The 20270-nt window shown below is 36.2% G+C and overlaps 1 protein-coding gene across 7 annotated transcripts in view; it reads right to left on the bottom strand.

Annotated features, from left to right (window-relative positions):
- Nucleotides 1–5081: 5081 nt before the first annotated feature.
- EYA4 (EYA transcriptional coactivator and phosphatase 4) overlaps nucleotides 5082–20270 on the bottom strand; it is a 325860-nt gene continuing 310671 nt past the window's right edge. For 6 of the 7 annotated variants that reach the window (XM_006144324.3, XM_006144326.3, XM_006144325.3 and 3 more), the window contains 3 exons: nucleotides 15956–16077; nucleotides 13782–13882; nucleotides 5082–8395 (listed from right to left, as the gene is read on the bottom strand). In XM_006144324.3, the coding sequence (XP_006144386.1) occupies nucleotides 8315–8395; nucleotides 13782–13882; nucleotides 15956–16077 (304 nt within the window). In that variant the 3' untranslated portion in view covers nucleotides 5082–8314. Of the gene's footprint in view, nucleotides 8396–13642; nucleotides 13744–13781; nucleotides 13883–15955; nucleotides 16078–20270 lie in introns of all 7 variants that reach the window. The other variant, XM_006144330.3, reaches the window with a different exon arrangement.

The raw sequence follows: 20270 nt of genomic DNA, 5'->3' as shown, positions 1-20270 counted from the left end.
TTCCCAAACTGGACTCAATCTCTTTTACCAGTAGCAAGCTCCACCACCTACAATAAAAACAGCAACCAGAATCTCTTGAGTTTCAGACCTCTATGAAATGCATGGCAATCCACAAACGTTAAGTTAGAAATTGAGATATCAGACATGAGAAACAATGGCCATTGCTAAGTCATTGTATTCTTTCTTTTTCTTTCTTTCTTCTTCCTTTTTCTTTCTTCTTCCTTTCTATTTTTTTAATTTTTTTTTTTAGAGAGAGAGATTCTTGCTATAAAGCACATGCATTCCTCAGAGAAACCACTTTCCGGGGGTTGGTGCGGGGGACTGCGATGCCCCAATCTCTTCTTCTCTATTCCCCTTTTGGGATTTTGGGTATACACGCACACACGCCAGTGTGACATATAAGCTGCTTTGTCCTGGACTTGAACTGCAGTGGACACTACCTGGAAGTCCAGTGATGTAACCACTTCGCCATCTGCTGGTCCCCAGTTGTTGTTACTCTTAATTTCTTTGAGTCTGAACACTTCTCTTTATATTCATACCCATCCTCTACCTCAGGAATCTAGCAATAACTCTCTGGGATCCTGTGCCAGCCTCTTGGACTACTCACTTTTCTGTCCCAGTGTTGTCAGTAGTAACTTAAAAAGTACAAATCTGAACACACTAAACCTCTGCTTACAAAGTTTTCATTTCATTTGATACTTATTGATACCAGGATAGACTCAAAACCCATTAATATTGTGAAATTTCTCAAGATTTGACCCTTGTTTATTTTTCATTCTCATTTCTCCCATTCCCTTCTTTTTCTCTCTATGCTTTAGAAACAAAAATTACTTGGGCAGTCCCCTGATCACTCTATTCTATATTTCTCTTACTATACACTCTCATATATTTTTCATCTTTAAGAGTTTGTTTGTTTGTTTCTTTCTTTTTTTTTTTTTTTTTTGCTATGGGGCATGTGTGCTTGCTAGAGAGACAGAGAGGGACATAAAGAGAAATTATCCCGCCAGGGGGATGGCCACACCACAATCCCTTCTCTCTGGATACTGGACATGCACACAAACGCACCTGATATGAGTTTTAAGCCTCCAGGTCTGGAACTCAAACCGTGATCAACTACATGGAAGTACAGTGATGTAACCATTATGCCACCTGCTAGTCCCATATTGTTCACTTTTTTCTAGATGCTTCCAGTTCAATCCCATTTACCCTGGTCTTCTCTGTTTTGCCTTTGGAGTTTTAGTTCGAGATGAACTTTTCCCAGAAATCTTTCTGGTTAGGTGCTTCTGCAAGTGATTCACAATGCCCCCACACCCCTCAACAGTCACCCCACTGAGATGCACAAGAGCCTTGAGGGTCAGAAATGTGATAAGCTCAGGGTCAGCCCCACTCAGAGGTGGTTCTGTGGGGACTGATAGACTTGGTTCCTCTACCCCTGCCAACCTACATTGTTTCAATTCCGTGTATTCACAGAAAGTTCCCTGGAGAACTAAACTGACAGCACAGTGGCTGTCAGGCACACAAATCTGAGTTTCATGGCTGCAAAGGACAATACACGGCCCTTTAACCAAAGAGACAGTGTCCCTTCAAGACTCAATCAAAAGGTATTTTGTTAAAAGGGAAAATAATCATGCATGTGGCTTGTAGAGAGTTACCTACTTTGTTAGAGATTCCTAATATTTCATATTGTGTTTAAACATTTAAAAAATGGTATGTTCACAGTCCTGGAAGGGTCTCTGGATGAGGGAAAAGTCAATGAATAATGGCTAGTATTCCCACTCAAAGTCAAGATTTAGGCACAGTGAACAATTTCCCTACTGATGCTCTACAAAAAGCATCTTTGTTGACAGCAGTTTTGCTGAGATAAATTATACTTCTTTCTTTCATTTCAGAGACTCAGAATCATGAACCACAGAGTCAGCAGAGTGATGTGATTTTTATGTGAGTTTGTGTGTGTGTGTGTGTGTGTGTGTGTACATGTGTGACCTGAAGTAATTTAAGTCAAATAAAATCTATTGAAGTTGCATACTATTTTTTTTTAATAAAATAGTAAGTAGGGGTGAATTGATAGGAGAAGTAATCATTCATTCATTGCAAACTTGATTTTATCTAACAGACTGTTCTCATGTCATATAACCGTTTTTTTTGTTTGTTTTTGTTTTTTTGAGAGGTTTTTGCTATAGGGTGTGTGGGCTCACCAGAAAGAGAGAGAGAGACAGAAAGTGAGAAATCACCCCCCAGGAATATGGCCACGTTGCAATCCCTTCTCCTCCATTCTCCTCTCAGGATCTTGGGCATGCATGCACATGCACCTGGCATGAGTTTAAGCCCCTGGGTCCAGCACTCAAACCACAGTCACTACATGGGAGTCCAGTAACATAGCCATTATGCTAACTGCTGGTCCCCATACATAACCGTTTTTTAAATAGCTTTGTTTGTGACCATCCTTTCTGTTTATGTTGGATGTTTTCATAATCAGGCAAGCAAACATTGAGCTAAGATGGAAAAACTTACGCTGGTCACATCTAAACTTACCTGTTGGATTTTCTTTGATTTTTTTCCCCTTCAAACCTAGTTCTAACATTTTAAATGTCTTTACCCTGGCCAACCCCCCACCAGAGGGGATGGGTGCTCACCAGAGACAGACAGAGAAAGTGAGAAATCATGCCCCACCCCTAAGGGGGATGGCCCCACCACACACATGCTTCCAGCATAATTTTCAAGCTGCTAGGTATGGAACTCAAAGTTTCTTCCTAGAGAACAATGTGGTCAGCCATGTGGGAATTCAGCACCTCAACCATCATGCCCCCTGCTGGTCCTAAATCTTTTTTTTTTTTTTTTTTTGGAGAGGTTTTCGCTATAGGGCACGTGTGCTCGCCAGACAGACAGAGAGAGACAGAGAGACAGAAAGCGAGAAACCACCCCCCAGGGGGGATGGCCATGCCGCAATGCCTTTTCCTCCATTCTCCTCTCAGGATCTTGGGCACGCATGCACATGCGCCCAGTGTGAGTTCTAAGCCACCGGGTCCGGGACGCGAACCACAGTCGACTATGTGGGAGTCCAGCGACATAGCCATTAGGCTAACTGCTGGTTCCCAAATCTCTTTAATTCTTGATGATGATCATAGAAATGTTTTCCTTTGTTAGCACATTTAGCAAATACTTTGTGACTACTTACTTTAGGCCAGACACGTTTAGGCCTAGACACTGATTACAGAGAAATTAATAAAATGAAAAAAAAATCTCATCTTTACAGAGCATATATTGTAATGGGTAAGTCATATCATACAATAACAACAAAAATTGTCATGTTTGCAAGTCTAAGGGTTAAGTAGTATTTAACAGTGAGTCAGGGAAATGATAAAAGTGTTCGGAAAGTATGTGCAGTTTTAGAGAGCAGGACCTTCTCAGTGGGAAGGTGGTCTTTGGCGTAAGACCTGGAAAAAAACAAATGAACAAAAAACACAGACCATAAGTGGTACAGATACTGGAGTAAAAATCCTTTCAAATAGCAGAAATATTGAGTGGAAAGGTCCTGCAGCAAGTAGGTGCAAGAATATGCCAAATGTGGATGAACCAAGTTTGATTCCAAGTGACCCAGAGGAGATTAGAAGAACAGGAACAGACAGCTTCCCAAGGATCACACAGTGAAGGCCTCCTTACAGGTCATCCTTCAGGATGCTGCTGTCTGTGATGAGCTAGAAATAGCTGTTGGCAGTGTCTCAGAAGAGAAGGGACGGGCTCTGATCTGCAGTATCATTCTGGCTACTGTGATGAGATATACCGAGGAGGTGTAAGAGCTAAAGCAGCAAGACCAAGTTAGTGGCCAGTGTGGTAATCCAGATGTTAAATGACTGTTACGACCTGAAGAGTACTCATGGGAGAGGTGAAAAGTGGTTGGGGCTAAGCACAAACTCAGAGTGAGTTTGATTTGAGGTGTTTTCATCCAAGCAAGAATACTGACTAGGCACATTGGATATACTTGTTTGGAGTTCAGTGGAGGGCTGGGAATAATGTGTATAATTTAGTCTTTTTACAAATTCAAATTTAAATGGTATACAAGAGTAGAAAGGAAGTTTGGATATTCAATTTATTTGAAACATATTCACTGTATTTCTTTTTCTTTCTTTCTTTTCTTTCTTTCCTTTTTTTTTTTTTTTAGAGGTGTTTGTTATAGTGTACATGCATTCACCAGAAAGACAGAGACAGAGACAGAAAGTGAGAAATCATCCCCCAGGGGAAATGGCCATGCCACAATCCCTTCTCCTCCATTTTCCTCTTGGGATCTTGGGCACAAACGCGCACACGCCTGGAGTGAGTTTAAGCCACCGGGTCCAGGACTTAAATCACAGTCGACTACATGGAAGTCCAGCGACATAGCCATTGTGCCAACTGCTGGTCCCATATTCACTGTATTTCTATATGCCATATTGACTTTTGTATGCTATAATGTGACTAGAATATTCTCACATAATTCTCTCTCATTAATCTGGAGGCTAACATTTCAGAAAATTTTGAATGAGTGGATGTGGGTGTGAAATTTGTCTTCACTTTGCATGTGATCTGCAAATAAATCAGTATTATACACAGTATAATAAAGAAATTAGCAAATCTATTTTAGAAAAATACTTTTATTCTCTAGGAAGAAACTTATAAACTGTATCTTGTATTCATGTATGGGAAATAGCTTCAAATACTCTAGTAGTTGTTACTTTATCACTAATGAATTGTGGCTACACTATGCATTATGCTTTAATAAAGCTACCCGTATGTAAAAACTATGTAACTCACATATTTTTAGTCTTAATTAGTGACATTTTACTGTGTTACAACTCTGTGGTTCTTAACTGCAAGTTATGCAACTTCTGTACAAAAAACAGCAGGTAAGAATACATTAAGAGAAGTCTCAATACAAATTTGATATAATTTAGAATGATGCTAAATACACACACACAAACTCTACAACATGGGAAGGTGAAGAAAATGAAAACATTTGCAAAGGTATTTATTGAGAAATAGTAAAGATATACATATTTTTACAAGCTTTTAATATTAATTTACATTTCTTTAAATTATGTAGGCCCCAATAATCTATACCTTACTAATACATAACAGAAACCTTTGACTTAGACTGTGAGATTTCCATAATGCTACCATAGTTGGGAGTCAAAATGCAACTTTGGCTCATGATGTTTAAGTTTGTTTTAAAAGAAATACTAAATGCCATATTCACTGAGAATGTAGGCTTGTCATAAACAAATTTGCTAAAAAAAAAAAAAATTCCTAAAGCAGCATGCTGTTGACACTACTTTAAATCTTAGTTTACCAGAGATTAATGAAAACAAAAATTTTAGAGGCAGTTATTACCTTCTCTTTGTGCACAAATTGCATGATTCTAAAATATTTTTATCCCCAAACTCAATTTGTAAATTTTGTAGGGGTACAATGTCTTAATTGCATGCTATAGTATTGTAACGAGGCCACCTATTTTATTTCTGTAATTACAATCTTGATATTTTTAAGGTGCAACACAAGGTGGTTATCCCTCCTAGCAATATAATATACCAAGTTTGTGTATGTAGTAGCCAAATCACATTTTCATTAAGGGACATTCTTCAAACTGATTTATAATAAGGCACAAGTATTCTGTATGTAAATAGAATGCGGGAACTGCCAAAGAGGCTGATTTCTTGTTCGTTGGACTATTTTTTTGTTTTTCAGGTCAGGAAGGAAGAGGATTTTCTGTTCCTAAGGTGGGAAGGGAAGAATTCTAGTTTGAGCATGCACAAAGTCACATGACCATGATGTGATGTTGGCTTGTTGACCTGCACCATTGTTGTGCCAAACAAGCTGTTCTCTGTCAACCTAGCATTTAAGTTTTATGCTGGCAGCCTCTTCTGAAGATGTAACAAGAAAAAGGATGTGTACGAGAAATAGTACTAGGTGAGCGGGTGGGTGATGCAATTGACCAGCTCTTTGCCCTTTGAAGGCTGTTTCTTTCTGTACCTGCAGGGTTAGCAATATAAGATGCCTTGCTTGTTTGATATAAAAAAGAATGAAAAATTTAAATGCCATGCCACAATTCTATTATTCAAAGAAACCGGCTATAAGATAATTTTATTTTTATTCACAGTAGTAAATATTTAAGGTTTTAGTGCACAAAATAATCAGGTACTGGTAATCAGTATAACTCTTTTAAATTTTAAAACTGCTTTTTTCAAGTTAAAGGTCGATACAGTGCAAGGTTTATTATTGCTGTTATTATTAAAAGTATTCCAACCTCAATTTATTTGCAACAGTGTTTGGGCAGGGGTATTTGGAAGCTGCACAAATTTAAAGTATAAGTTTAAGGATTGTGTAATTAAGTTTAAGTAACAATCTTATGCGAAATTGGGACCTCTATGTCTTTCTGCCCAACATAAACATGGACTTAGCAATCAGTTAAAAACAAAACAAAACAAAACAAAACAAAACAAAAACAAAAACAAAAATACAGGTTTACAGCCTCAAGAAATAAAACCATATTCCCATGGTGAATGTTGTGATGTTTGAGCAAAGCACTGACTTCGTTGAAGTCAGAGAAGCCTCAGGTGGTTAACTACCATGGACTGGCCTCTGGTTAAGAGTTCTGAGTAGTAGCTGGACTGCAGAATGCACATTTTAAACACAGAACTGAAGGTGCAGGCACCATTAAAATACTCTAGATCTTGAAGTTTTAAATTTCCACAAGGGAATTCATGTCATAGAAAATGACAGGAGAACCTGGATCGTGTTCCAAACATGGGCTACACACCAAGGGAAAAAAAAATCATGCAAACCCACGATGACAGGTTCTCCTTTCAAAGAATACAGTCTATTGTGCAGTAACTCTACAGGCAGAAACAAATGTATGCACGACTGTAATGGAGGGATCCTGAATTGATGTGTTAGGGCGGAGAACCAGGTACTTTTTTTTAACTTCTGTGATTTCCGTAATGCTGCCAAGATCCAGTTCACATGTTAATTTAATTTATGATAATATTCTAGCTACAATTTTTGTAGACTTACTTTTTTTCCTTAGAAGCCATCTGGGGCATCTGCCTTCCGTTACTGATGACATCTCTCTTTTGCAATGGCATTGAGTATAAACACACTTAGTTTTATTTTAAGCCATGTTCACACAATGTGAATTTCAAGCCAAGGCCATGGCATATTCTAAGAGTTTGGGTGATAATTGCTTATGATTTGCATGAAAATATCTTCCTCTACAGAACTTACACATATCCAAAAGTCTCCGACTCAAAGCTGTGCAAGTCATTATGAATATGGTTATTAGTTTTCTCCAGTAATGTATAAAGGGTACTTGAGACTTCAACATACACTTCACTTTCTAAGTACAGGTCCCACAGTCTTTCCCAAACCTTCTGATTATGGTTGGATGCACAAATAGTTGCCTCATACAATTATTGGAATTATTAAGAACCCAAATAAAACACAAGCTTTCCTTTATCATTGTTGTTTTCTTATTGCAACAAATACTCATTTTCTTGCTGATGTAGGATTAAGCTTGATAGCTTGAATTTTAAATTTGGTCATGTCAAGAGTGATCACAAGATTTTTTTTTTTTTATTATCTACAGAGATTTTAACCAAAGTTACATTGTAACACACAAACGCTGTCTTGTCTTTAAGGCACAACACATCAGTATGAACATTCTGTTTGCCAAACTTAAAAAAGAGACAATATTATATCCCCATTTCCCCTCCCTGCCCCCTTCCCAACAAATGAAAGAAAAATTGCATCCACTTTCAAAGTCAGCTGCTAATAAAGTCACAGTAAATTATTTTCATTAATAATTTACACAAATTACAGGTCTAGATAGGACTGTCCTATACAGTCTGAGTGCATTCCAATTCAGATTTTCTGGGCTAGGTAGGCTAAAGTCAGATTCAAACCTCAGGGCTGAGAAGATCTCCCATTTCGAGGAATGTTGTTGACCACCTTGTCAGACGGAGCATGGATGTTGCTGCTTTGCCAGGGTAGGAGTTCTTTGCTAAAGCGATTAATTCCAGTTACAACTCATTTGGTGTAGACCAGCAACCTCCACAGATTTCTTTTTAAAAATCATTAACATGTTGTAAGACCATAGAGTTTCCTTTTCGGTAGCACTAAAGTTTAATTCCATTCAGCAATCTGAATTCTTCATTCTGGAATTTTCATTCCAAATATGATTTCATCCTTTAAGACAATTTATATGTGTAGAGCCAGAGGCATTGATCACACATAAAATTCAGTGTACTTGAAATATAAAAAACGGATCTCCTGCTAGAGAACACAGTTACAAATACTCTAATTCCAGTGCTTGATGTAGAGCCAAGAGGTCTGAGTGACTTGATATCCTCCAAAAAGGCATGTTGTGCTGTGCGGTTAAGCAAAGGAGGGATGGGGGAGAGAAGGGGAAGGAATGAAGAATGGACAGAGGTCATAACCATCATCTTGACGAAGCAGCACTACACACAAGGGTGTGCAGTCTATCCAAGTTCAAGAGAGGGAGTTTGAAGGAGGGAATGATCATATCTGAAAACCTGGCAGCAACAATATGGCATCAACATAAGAGCGAAATAGATCTGAACCGGATTTTAATGATAATAAAAGCAAACATTGCAGTTTCTTTGGTGGTTTAGAGTTTGTTCTGGAAAGTATCATTAACACCAGTATCTGGGGAAGCAAGCAGGCATCAACAGCCTACTTGGCTAAAGGAAAGCAAGTTTTAATCAGTACACCACTCCTAAAGGTCCATCTCCAGGTTAGAAATAAAATAGAGCCAGCTGCAGCAGCACAGCAGTAACACAATGTTTCTCTATGCTGAAGCCACATGGGAAGATCCCAGTTTGCACCCTGCTATCTTCCTGTACATGCTGGGCATGAACTCATGCCTGTGATTTAGATCCTGGCTGGCTGAGGTTGGGGTTGGATCATGGCATGGGGACCCTGTTGGGGACACTTGTTTCTTTCTTGCTCGCTCTCTTTCATGGATGAAACAATAAAAATTTAAAAATAAATAAGTTAAATAAAGGAAAATGATGAACTTCCTAAGCCCAAAGCCTTCTGCCTATTTGAGCAGGAAAGAGGGTAAATTTCTTTCTTTGTTTAAAAAACATGAAGCTAGACTATATAACATAGGAAAAAATGTTAGAACAAAATCCTTCTTACTTGTCTGAAATAACTTAAACCAATAGAATTGACTTGGTTTCTTTCACTGATATGAGGTTGAGATAAACATACATTTTTCAACAGAGGAGATATTTCACAAAGAGAGAAAATCTTAGTCATTACAACACCTGTGGGCTGGCCCTGTAACCTAGTGGTTAAAGGGAGCCAGATCCCACAAGGCCGATTGCTAGTTGAATTGTGGACCTGTAAATTCTTTATACAAGCCAAATGATATATAGTGATTGAATATTTTTAAAAAATGAGAATAAATAATAATAATGATAATTATAATCTGAAAAAAATGAAAAACTATTGGATGATGATGTGGATAGCAATGTCTTTGTCATGACTGATATGCATGGTAATCATGCTGGAAAAAGAAATGCAATACACTGTAAATTATGTGATTCAATGTAATATAAAAAGATTATGACAATAATAAAATTTAAGAAAATAATTAAAAAAAACAATAAAAAATAAAAAAGAAGACTGGTGTACATATAGGTATGCCCTAAATCCCAGTAAGATGAAGAAATGGAGGGGAAGAGGTTGTAGCAGGACCATGGCACCCAAGGAGGAGTGCTTTCTCCTGGTCTCTCTCTTGGACTCTCTAGCCTTCTGATGACTGCTTGTAACATATGACAATTAAAAATAAATATATGGGCCAGCAAAGGGTATGGTGGTTAAGGTGCTAGATTCCCATAGGGCTGATCATGATACAAGTCCTGGACCTGGCAGATTGAAAAACATGCCAGACACTTACGCATCTGTGCACAAAATCTCAGGAGGAAAATGGAAGAGAAGGAATTGTGGAGTGGCTATCCCTTCTAGGGGTGATTTCTCACTTTTCCTCTCTCTCTGTCTCTCTCTCTCTTCCATGAGTGCATATGCTTATGTAAAAAACCTAAACATCAAGAAAACAAAAGAAAAAAACAAAACTACATACAGTATATAGCATATAAGTGTTATTAAAATTTCACGTAGTAGGTTTTTTCAGGGAAAAAATATCTGAAAGGACTCCATTGGAAGCAATAATTTAAAAAAAGAAAACAGCACTATAGAAATTGACAGAAATCATTATTCGTAGTTTGGAGTGATGACATCTCATAAAGTATGTATGTTTGAATAAGCATTCATGTGTATAAAGGAAATATATATGTGTATGTGTATAAAAACATGGAAAGACATTTTATTTAAAAAATTAATCATCATAATGACTATTGCTATATAATTCTTTGCTGCCAAATATAGGAGCCACCAGCCACATGTGAGTGTTGAACACTTGAAATATAGTTAGGCTAGATTAAAATGCATACATACTAAATTTCAAAGAATAGGAACAAAAAATGTAAACATCATATTACTATGTTGATTAGTTTTAGACAATAATATTTTGGGTGCAGTGGCTTAATTAGAATTTATTATTAAATTAATTCTACTTTTTTCCTACTTTTTAAAAGATGTGACTTCTAGAAAATAAATTAATTCTACCTGTCTTTTCTTACTTTTTTAAAAAATGTGACTTATAGGGGCCAGCAAGTGGTAGGGAGTGGTTGGAACACAGGACTCCCACATGGCCAATAGTGGTTTGAGTCCTGTACCTGGTGGCTTGCTTTCTCAATCTTCTTCTCTCTCTTTCTCTCTTTTTCTCTCTGGTCAAATAAAATAATAATTATAACAATAAATAAAATTGAATTAAATAATTTAAAAAGTGGCTTCTAGAAAATTTAAATTACATATGCAGCTCACAATATATCTTTCTAGGAGAACACAACTGCTCATTCGTACTCCTAAACTTAGAGATTATTTTTTAAGTATCAAGGTACATTTTGGTCAATTTAAAGCCGAAATTTACCTAGAAGTAACATATTTTTCATTCAGCTCAGATCTATTTGTAGTAACAAAATAGTACTTAATATATCTGCACATGCGATTACTGCTACATTCAAAGAAAAACATGCAATCTGGGTACTAGAGAAACCAACCACCTGTGTTTAAAATCAGAATTATAAGCCTTCACCGTCACCAAACTGTACCTACATAAACAACCATTTGGAAATAGCATTCTATCTGCAAGTCTTATCCATTTGGAGTCATGCCTTTTTCTCCTGAAGGTTTAGGTATAAAGCAGAAAGTATAATAATGGGTATGCCATGTCTACTCTCATTCCATGGATATCTTGAGTAGACTTGGTAAGTTTCATTCTCAAAGGCATATACTGCTATTGGTATTACAAAATGAATTTTATTAGTTCTGACCTGACATACATGAACTTCATCTAGGCTAAAAGACATAAATGTTTACTGAGGTGGGTGAAGCCATGATTATTATGTGTTGTGCATAATTATGGTGCCAATGTAAAAAAATCAAAACTACACAGACTGAGGAAACAAACTCCAGAAGATATTTCAATCGTGTGTGACTGAAAGCATTTCAAGTAGTAGTCAGCAACGAAAGCTGCATTTCTTGAGGCTGAAGCCCTGTTCTCATACAGAAAGTCCTTGGGACCAGTGTGCTTTCCTGGGTCATTGACACTGCGAATAAAGACCTCAGTGTTCTGTAGGAGGCAGAGCTTGCCCTGGTTTTCTTACTGTGACAGCAAAGTATGGAGAGTTTCAAGTATGGCTGCCAATGTTGTCGCCAAATCTTCCAAAGTAGAGGTGCTTTCTCTTTCTCCATTTACTTGATTCAAATCAATTAGAAACATAAATCACTTCCTATCTATTTCTCTTATAGCCACAAATTTGTCTATGAAACTGTTGATGCTGATTTGTTGTGGAATACAGAAATAAGGTAAACACTCTACCACATACAAATGTGAAAACTTCATTAGATGATGATTTAAAAATCTCCACAGGATAACAAGAATAATAGTTGCTGTGTGTAAAACAATGTAAGTTGATATGTCATTGTGTAAAAATATGAATTCACTGGGACCAGCAGATGGCATAATGGTCACATTGCTGGACTCCCTCATGGCTGGCTGTGGTTTGAGTCCCGACCTGGTGGCTTGAAATTCACACTGGGTGCATGTGTGTCTATGCCCAAGATCTGAGAGGAGAATGGAGGAGAAGGGACTGTGATGTGGCCATCCCCCCTGGGGGGGGTGATTTCTCACTTTCTATCTCTCTGTCTCTGTCTGTTCACCAAATGTTCATGCCCTATGGCAAAAATCTCTCTCTAAAAAAAAGTAAATTCATCTTTTTGCTTTGTTTTATGAATTATATCACTTTTATCTTGGCCAGATGATATTTTGCTATCATTCAGTGAAGGAAACAGTGGATCTTAGTGTTCTGTCAACTGATAGTCTGGTGTCTGGGGCCAAATCTGATATCATTCCTTTTTTGAAGGTAAACTGACCATTTAATGTCTTCTCCTTCCTTTTTATTATTATTTTACATTTAATCGCTATACATCATTTAGATTGTAAAGAGACTTTATCCAGCATGATAATACACCTCAGTCCAGCCCAGTTAATTGCCTTGGTTTCTTCTTCAGAAATGTGGGCCAGATGAAGAAGCTTATTTAAATTATGAATACCTGGGGGCCGGCAGGTGGCATAGCGCTTGGGGAGCTGGACTCCTAATGTGGCTGACTACAGTTTGGGTCCTGGACCTGGAGGTTTGCTTTCTCCTTTCCCTCTCTCTCTGTCTCTCTCTGCTGAGCACACATTTCCTATAGCAAATAAAAAAAATAATAATAATAGATAATTCTTTTAAAAAATGATGAAGATCTATGAGATCTAAATATGTTTAAAGTCAGTGGCTTGGCTTCAACCGTATACTAATGGTTCACCAAAACAGATGACACTCCTAGAAGATATGAGCACACTGTGTCTACATCTCTAACACAATTTGGCACAAAAAGATGGATAATGCATCCCATCCCAACAGCACTTATTAAACTCCCTTGCAACCATACTTTCATCAGCTACTGTATCTATTCTCAGCATTTATCATCATGGAGCATATCTATTTCTAGGCACTCAGAAGGACCATTTGGCATATGAGACTCATGAATCAGTCACATGATTTTTCCATGGAACTCATTAAACCACTTTATCTTGCTAAATGCTATGTGCTTAATGATGGTTATTTTCTTCCATCATTCTAACACTGCATCATCTCTATCTACATACATTGTGTATGGTCATTTATGCCTGTATACAAGTGCATAAATGCACCATATCCACACAAATACATGTTTATATTTATGCACACACATATAAATAAATACAACTAAAATTTTCTGCCTTTCCTATCAAATTACAGGCAAAAAATGCTAGACTCCAAATGGTTTACTGGAATGTAAGTATTGACCCTTTCATGCTCTTATTGCTTTGCGTCTTTAAATTTAAATCACGTGTCAAGCTGCCAATGGGCCAAACTACAGAAATGCAAACAAAAAGGCTTGCATTAGAAGTATCACACCAACAGTGTTTGAGACAGGTTACCTTTTTTGCTGCCTGTTCTTCTTCTACACCATCCCCAATTACAACATATACTACTTTTCTGCCAAACCTTTGCATTATTCGTTCAAAGCAACTTTCTTTTCCTGGAAGATAAATGAGATAATGTTCAGAGTGAAGTTACCTGGTTAGCGGCATGCTCCTCATCTCGGCCATCTCCAATCACAACATAAGTTATGTTAGTGCCAAATCTGGACACTATACGCTCAAAACAGCTTTCCTTGCCTGAAAAACAATGCACTGCTTATTCTTCCAGCTATTGCATTCATTAACCTAAAGATTCATAATGTCTTAAGTTAATTTCTCTTGAACATCACTTGACTAGCTTACAGCCTCTGGGTTCATGAAATTAACACACATGTGTAAACAACGTAAGTCCTTATTTAGGATGGATTATTAAACAAATGTGTTTCACACTTCAAAAAAGTGAGTAGGGTTAATCATCTGACGTGGAGAAAATGTTAGTATGGTTTATTCCATTAAAAGGGTATTGGAATAACTTTACAGGCAGCTATATGTTTTAATAACATCTGTTTAACTCTAAAAGTCAATTTTATCAAATTAATTTTTTAAAATATAGACAGCTCAGCTGAAAATATTATTATGAAAAATTGAAGGTTCACCTCTAAGGAAAAAGGCAATACTGAAATGTGAATTTACCTTGGTCAACAATGCCTTTCTTCCAGTGGGTGGGAGCTAGTCTGCACAGATTAATAGCACCAAGGGTGCTGTCCAAATGGGCCTCAGCACTGTTAACACTAGTGTCCTCTGACTGCACTATGGGAAAACTACCACGGAATCCCTACATGTTCTTCATTTTTATAACACTGGCATTATACTCTGAATTTCACTCTCAGAATGTCCATTCAGCCATGGTTATTATTTTTTTCCCTTAATCTGACAGCTGAGAACTCCAAAAATCACTAGGTTAAGGAGAAAATTAAGATTTTTTTTTCAGATTAAATATAAGGAACAATTTGCCCAATAAGAAAAGAATATTGTCCTTACTAAAAGAAGTATTTATTCTGGTATAAAATTATTTGATTCGTCAGAAAGAAAAATCATGTTCTGGATGCTAACTCTACTAACACAAATACATAATTCATATATATATATATGTGTGTGTGTGTGTGTGTGTTTTGAGTCCCAGACCCAGTGCCTTGAGAAACATACTAGGTTCATGTGTGTGCCCCAAATCCCCACAGGTGGGGGAGGTGGGGAGGAGATTCGGGTGTGGTCACCTTCCTTAGAAGGGTGCTTCCTCACTTTCTCTCTTTCTCTGTCTCTCTCTGGCAAGCGCATGTGCTTTCTGGCAAAATTTTCTAAATATATGTATGAGGCTGTTATCCATACTTTGAATTGTGGCAATTCTGGCAATCTGGAATCTACTTTGAAAGTTTGGCTCTCTTTAACTGTACATATGAAACAGCTGCAACTGGGGGATTCTTTTGCCGGAGCTGATGTCAGACCTCCTCAAGGCCCAGGGCGGGTTATTTTTGGTGGGGGATTTGGGGATTTAGAATTTCTCTTGTCAAGTTGCCAGAGCCTACGTCTGTTGACCTCTAGGGCACGCTGAATAACCCATTTATTTTCCTGGGCATTTCCTTGACAGTGAAATACATGAACTGTTTTCTTTTAACTCTTTCAAGATGGCAGGAGTCAATGAAGTTTTTGCTTTTGAATGTTTGTTACAGGTTGGAGTCTGCAAAATGCACTTAAAGTAAAAAATAGCTCCACAAATAGATATCTGAATAAACAAGATTGTAGCTGATGGTTACTACATATTTCTTGTAATGTGGAATTTTCAGCTACTCATATTATAAATCTCTCAGTTATAGTTTCTGATTCATTTACTTATGTAATTGAGTTCATTAGTTTAGTTCATCTGAGATTTCCCTGTAATATCGAAATCACATTTTCATCTTTTATCTAGATTCCTGAATATGCAAGATACATTATACTCCATATAAGCCAACTATTAAGTACTATCACTCTGGCATTATTAACGATATATATTATTTAGATAACATGTGTTGTAATATTCTATGAAATACGTAGAATGAGTAAGAAGCACCCAGATATTGAGTTCCCAGTTCCACTAATCAACAGGTCTCATAAAATTTTTGTTCATTGTACAATGAGTTGCAAAAGACTTTGTTATTTGAACTTTATCCAAATTTCCTTCATGTTCTAAAAGCAAAGTTGATGAAAAAGGGAACGAGGCAGAGACAGACATTAAGAAAATCCCCCAAACACCCGTGAGCACATTTCATAGAGAGTTTAAAATAATTTCCTTACCTATTTTAGTTGCACTGTAAATATTCTCAATGGGGAAAGCACCTCCTAAACTATAGAGCAGAACCTTCGCAAGGGCTGGAATCAGTTGGGTTGTTGTTACCAAGACATTTACACAGTTACTCCTAAAATAGGGAGGAAATACACATATTTGTCTTCTAGTACTAAATAGTCTCAAATCATATAAATTTAAAATTGTCATTGTGGTTTCTAAGTTCCATAACACATGGCCCCTTTCAATATTTGACAGATTTTGCTTATCAGCAGTCAAAACAGCAGCAGATTATTAAGAATAATACAGAAACCATGAGAATATTGTGACGCTTAAAGTTCTACATAATATTTTATGAAAACATGATGCTACTCAAAGTCATGTCTAGATATATGATACAGTATAAAAACATGGTAAAATGAAACAAAGCTCAGGCTTTTCGAGTTCAGAGATATGGTTTTGAGATAAGCTTTCAACAGTTATAATATGTGATATTCAGAGTTACACTATTTTTTTATTTTGTATTCAATCAAGTTATAATCAAGGACACAAATGAAAAATACCTGACTCCACAAACTGATGAATGGATTGGAAAAGTGTGCTATATATACTCTATGGAATACTACTTAGCCATAAAAAATAACAAGACCCTGGCATTTGATAGAAAGTGGTCAGATATGGAGGATCTATTGCTGAGTGAAGTAAGCCAGGCTATGAAAGAAAGATATTGTATGTATACACTCAATATATACCATCTATCCACACTCCATGGTAGAGAGCGAAAAACTGGAGGACATAGAAGCAGTGAAGGTACTTAAAGAGAATAGGACAGTGTGGAATGGGGAGGGGGTTGAAGAGAAGAAGATAGAGAAAGATAGCAAGAGAACAAATAGAGAGGCAGGACGTTAGTGAGAAACAGATATGGCTTATTACCTGTTGATGATGACATGTATAGTATTCTCAAATAGATTGGTCTGAGAAGTATTTCATGATGGGTAAAGTCTTTTTACAAGCAAAATGAGAAATAGCGATTGACTGTTTTAAAAATAATTAGAATAATAATAATAATAATGATTGGGAAAAACATAGAAAAGATATTGAATGAAGTGGGGAGATTAATGTCTCTATTGACTGACATGCATGGCATTCCCTTTTGAAAAAGCAATGTAATACACTGTAAAGTTATATGTAATCCAATGTAATATGAAGAAGATTATGATGATAATAAAAATAAATAAATAAATAAAAATACATGACACAACAACAGTTATTTTAAAGTTATTGGAATGAATAGAGATGTCTTCATGCATGCTTTAATCTTAATAAGCATATATAATTAGACCAATTGGAAATAACCTGCTAGAATTTAATTTAACAGAATTTAATTAATTTCATAATGAACATGGTCTATTTTTCTTTTTCTTTCTCTTGTTTTAAACTTTTTTTCCATCTGTCAAATGTTTCCTCCCTTGTAGTTTACACTCACTTACCACCTCCCACTCTCTACCGTCCACTCTCCCTTGCTTACAGTCTCTAGCATTTGCACCCACTCTCTCTACTATCACATTTTCAAGTCCCTCATCCTCTGCCATAGCACTCGGTACAAACTGACTTGGGATGTGCAATGTGGATCTTTCAAAGTCTGGCTCACTTCACTCAACCTTAACTCTTCTATATTCATCCATTATAATTGTGCAATATTTCATAATATATATGTGCCACAAGTTTTCAACCCAGTCATCAGTTTTTGGACACTTAAGTTGGTTCCATTTGTTAGCGATGATAAATAATGCTGCAATAAACACGGATATGCAGGTATCTCTCTAAGTGTTTTCCTATCCTTTAGGTAAATATCAAGAAGTGGGATTACTGGGTCTTATGGAATTTCTACTGGCAGGTTTTTGAGAAAACTCCATATTGTTTTCCACAGAGGTTGAACTATTTTATATTCCCACCAACAGTGTAAGAGGGTTCTCTTTTTACCACAGCCATGCTAGCACTTGCCTGTCTTCCTTTTCTTTCTTTCTCGTACTTTCTTCCTTTCTTTCTTTTCTTTCCTTTTCTTTCTTTTTCATTTCTTCTTTCTTTCTTTTTTCCTTCCTTCCTTCCTTCCTTCCTTCCTTCCTTCCTCTTTCTTTGTTTTCTTCTTTCCCTCCCTCCCTCACTTCCTTCCTTCCTTGTTTTTCATCTGAGCCATTCTAACTGAAGTTAAATGATAGTTCATTGTAATTTTAATTTGCATCTCCCTTATGACAAGAGACTTTGAAGATATTTTTCATATGGCTCTTTGCCATTCATAAGTCTTTTTTACAGAGTTGTTTAATCAATCCACTTTTCTTTTAATTGAATTATTCACCTTTTTATGGGTGAGCTGCTTGAGTTCCCTATATATTCTAGATATCAATCCCTTGTCTTAGGAATAATTTGCGAATACTTTCTCCCATTCCAAGTGTTGACTTTTCACTCTAGTTACACTTTCCTTTGTTGTGAGGGAGATTTTTAGCTTATGCCTGCTCCAATGTCTTCAAAAGTTTCTCTCATGTTTTCTATTAGTAGTTTTGTAGTTAGAGGCTTTATATTAAAATCTTTAATCAATTTCAAGTTAATTCTAATTAATGATGAAATACAGGGGTCTAGTTTCATTTTTCTGCAGATGGATACCAAGTTCTTCAACACCATTTGCTAAAGAGGCTTTCTTTTCCCAGTTACATTATTTATTTGCTTAATTAAAAATGTTGTATATATTTATAATAGAAAACGTATATAATACAAATATAAAGAAAAAAATGAAAACCATCAATTATATTTAACTGTTCAACGATAACTGCACTCTCCATTCTGTGCATTTACTGTCAGTGTTTCTGTTTGTAAATAGATTCTTTCCTTAGGATCATAGTACATGCAGTTTTATATTCTACTTCATTTATATCACAAACTTATTAGTATAAATCATATTATATTTCCTCTCTCCCAGAAAAACATAATGTAATGTGTGCAAACTACTCTATGTGGCTGCACCCTAATTTTGGAATTAGTTATCGAGATTGCTTATTTCTAAATATTATATAAAATGCTATGTATATATTTTCCCTAGTGGGATTACTGGGTCTTATGGAATTTCTACTGGCAGGTTTTTGAGAAAACTCCATATTGTTTTCCACAGAGGTTGAACTATTTTATATTCCCACCAACAGTGTAAGAGGGTTCTCTTTTTACCACAGCCATGCTAGCACTTGCCTGTCTTCCTTTTCTTTCTTTCTCGTACTTTCTTCCTTTCTTTCTTTTCTTTCCTTTTCTTTCTTTTTCATTTCTTCTTTCTTTCTTTTTTCCTTCCTTCCTTCCTTCCTTCCTTCCTTCCTTCCTCTTTCTTTGTTTTCTTCTTTCCCTCCCTCCCTCACTTCCTTCCTTCCTTGTTTTTCATCTGAGCCATTCTAACTGAAGTTAAATGATAGTTCATTGTAATTTTAATTTGCATCTCCCTTATGACAAGAGACTTTGAAGATATTTTTCATATGGCTCTTTGCCATTCATAAGTCTTTTTTACAGAGTTGTTTAATCAATCCACTTTTCTTTTAATTGAATTATTCACCTTTTTATGGGTGAGCTGCTTGAGTTCCCTATATATTCTAGATATCAATCCCTTGTCTTAGGAATAATTTGCGAATACTTTCTCCCATTCCAAGTGTTGACTTTTCACTCTAGTTACACTTTCCTTTGTTGTGAGGGAGATTTTTAGCTTATGCCTGCTCCAATGTCTTCAAAAGTTTCTCTCATGTTTTCTATTAGTAGTTTTGTAGTTAGAGGCTTTATATTAAAATCTTTAATCAATTTCAAGTTAATTCTAATTAATGATGAAATACAGGGGTCTAGTTTCATTTTTCTGCAGATGGATACCAAGTTCTTCAACACCATTTGCTAAAGAGGCTTTCTTTTCCCAGTTACATTAATTATTTGCTTAATTAAAAATGTTGTATATATTTATAATAGAAAACGTATATAATACAAATATAAAGAAAAAAATGAAAACCATCAATTATATTTAACTGTTCAACGATAACTGCACTCTCCATTCTGTGCATTTACTGTCAGTGTTTCTGTTTGTAAATAGATTCTTTCCTTAGGATCATAGTACATGCAGTTTTATATTCTACTTCATTTATATCACAAACTTATTAGTATAAATCATATTATATTTCCTCTCTCCCAGAAAAACATAATGTAATGTGTGCAAACTACTCTATGTGGCTGCACCCTAATTTTGGAATTAGTTATCGAGATTGCTTATTTCTAAATATTATATAAAATGCTATGTATATATTTTCCCTA

Source organism: Tupaia chinensis, unplaced genomic scaffold (genome assembly GCF_000334495.1).
Source record: "Tupaia chinensis unplaced genomic scaffold, TupChi_1.0 Scaffold000117_2, whole genome shotgun sequence".
NCBI classification, from domain to species: Eukaryota; Metazoa; Chordata; class Mammalia; order Scandentia; family Tupaiidae; genus Tupaia; species Tupaia belangeri.
Note: the sequence above shows the minus strand (reverse complement) of the source record. Positions and strands in the feature narration are given on the sequence as shown.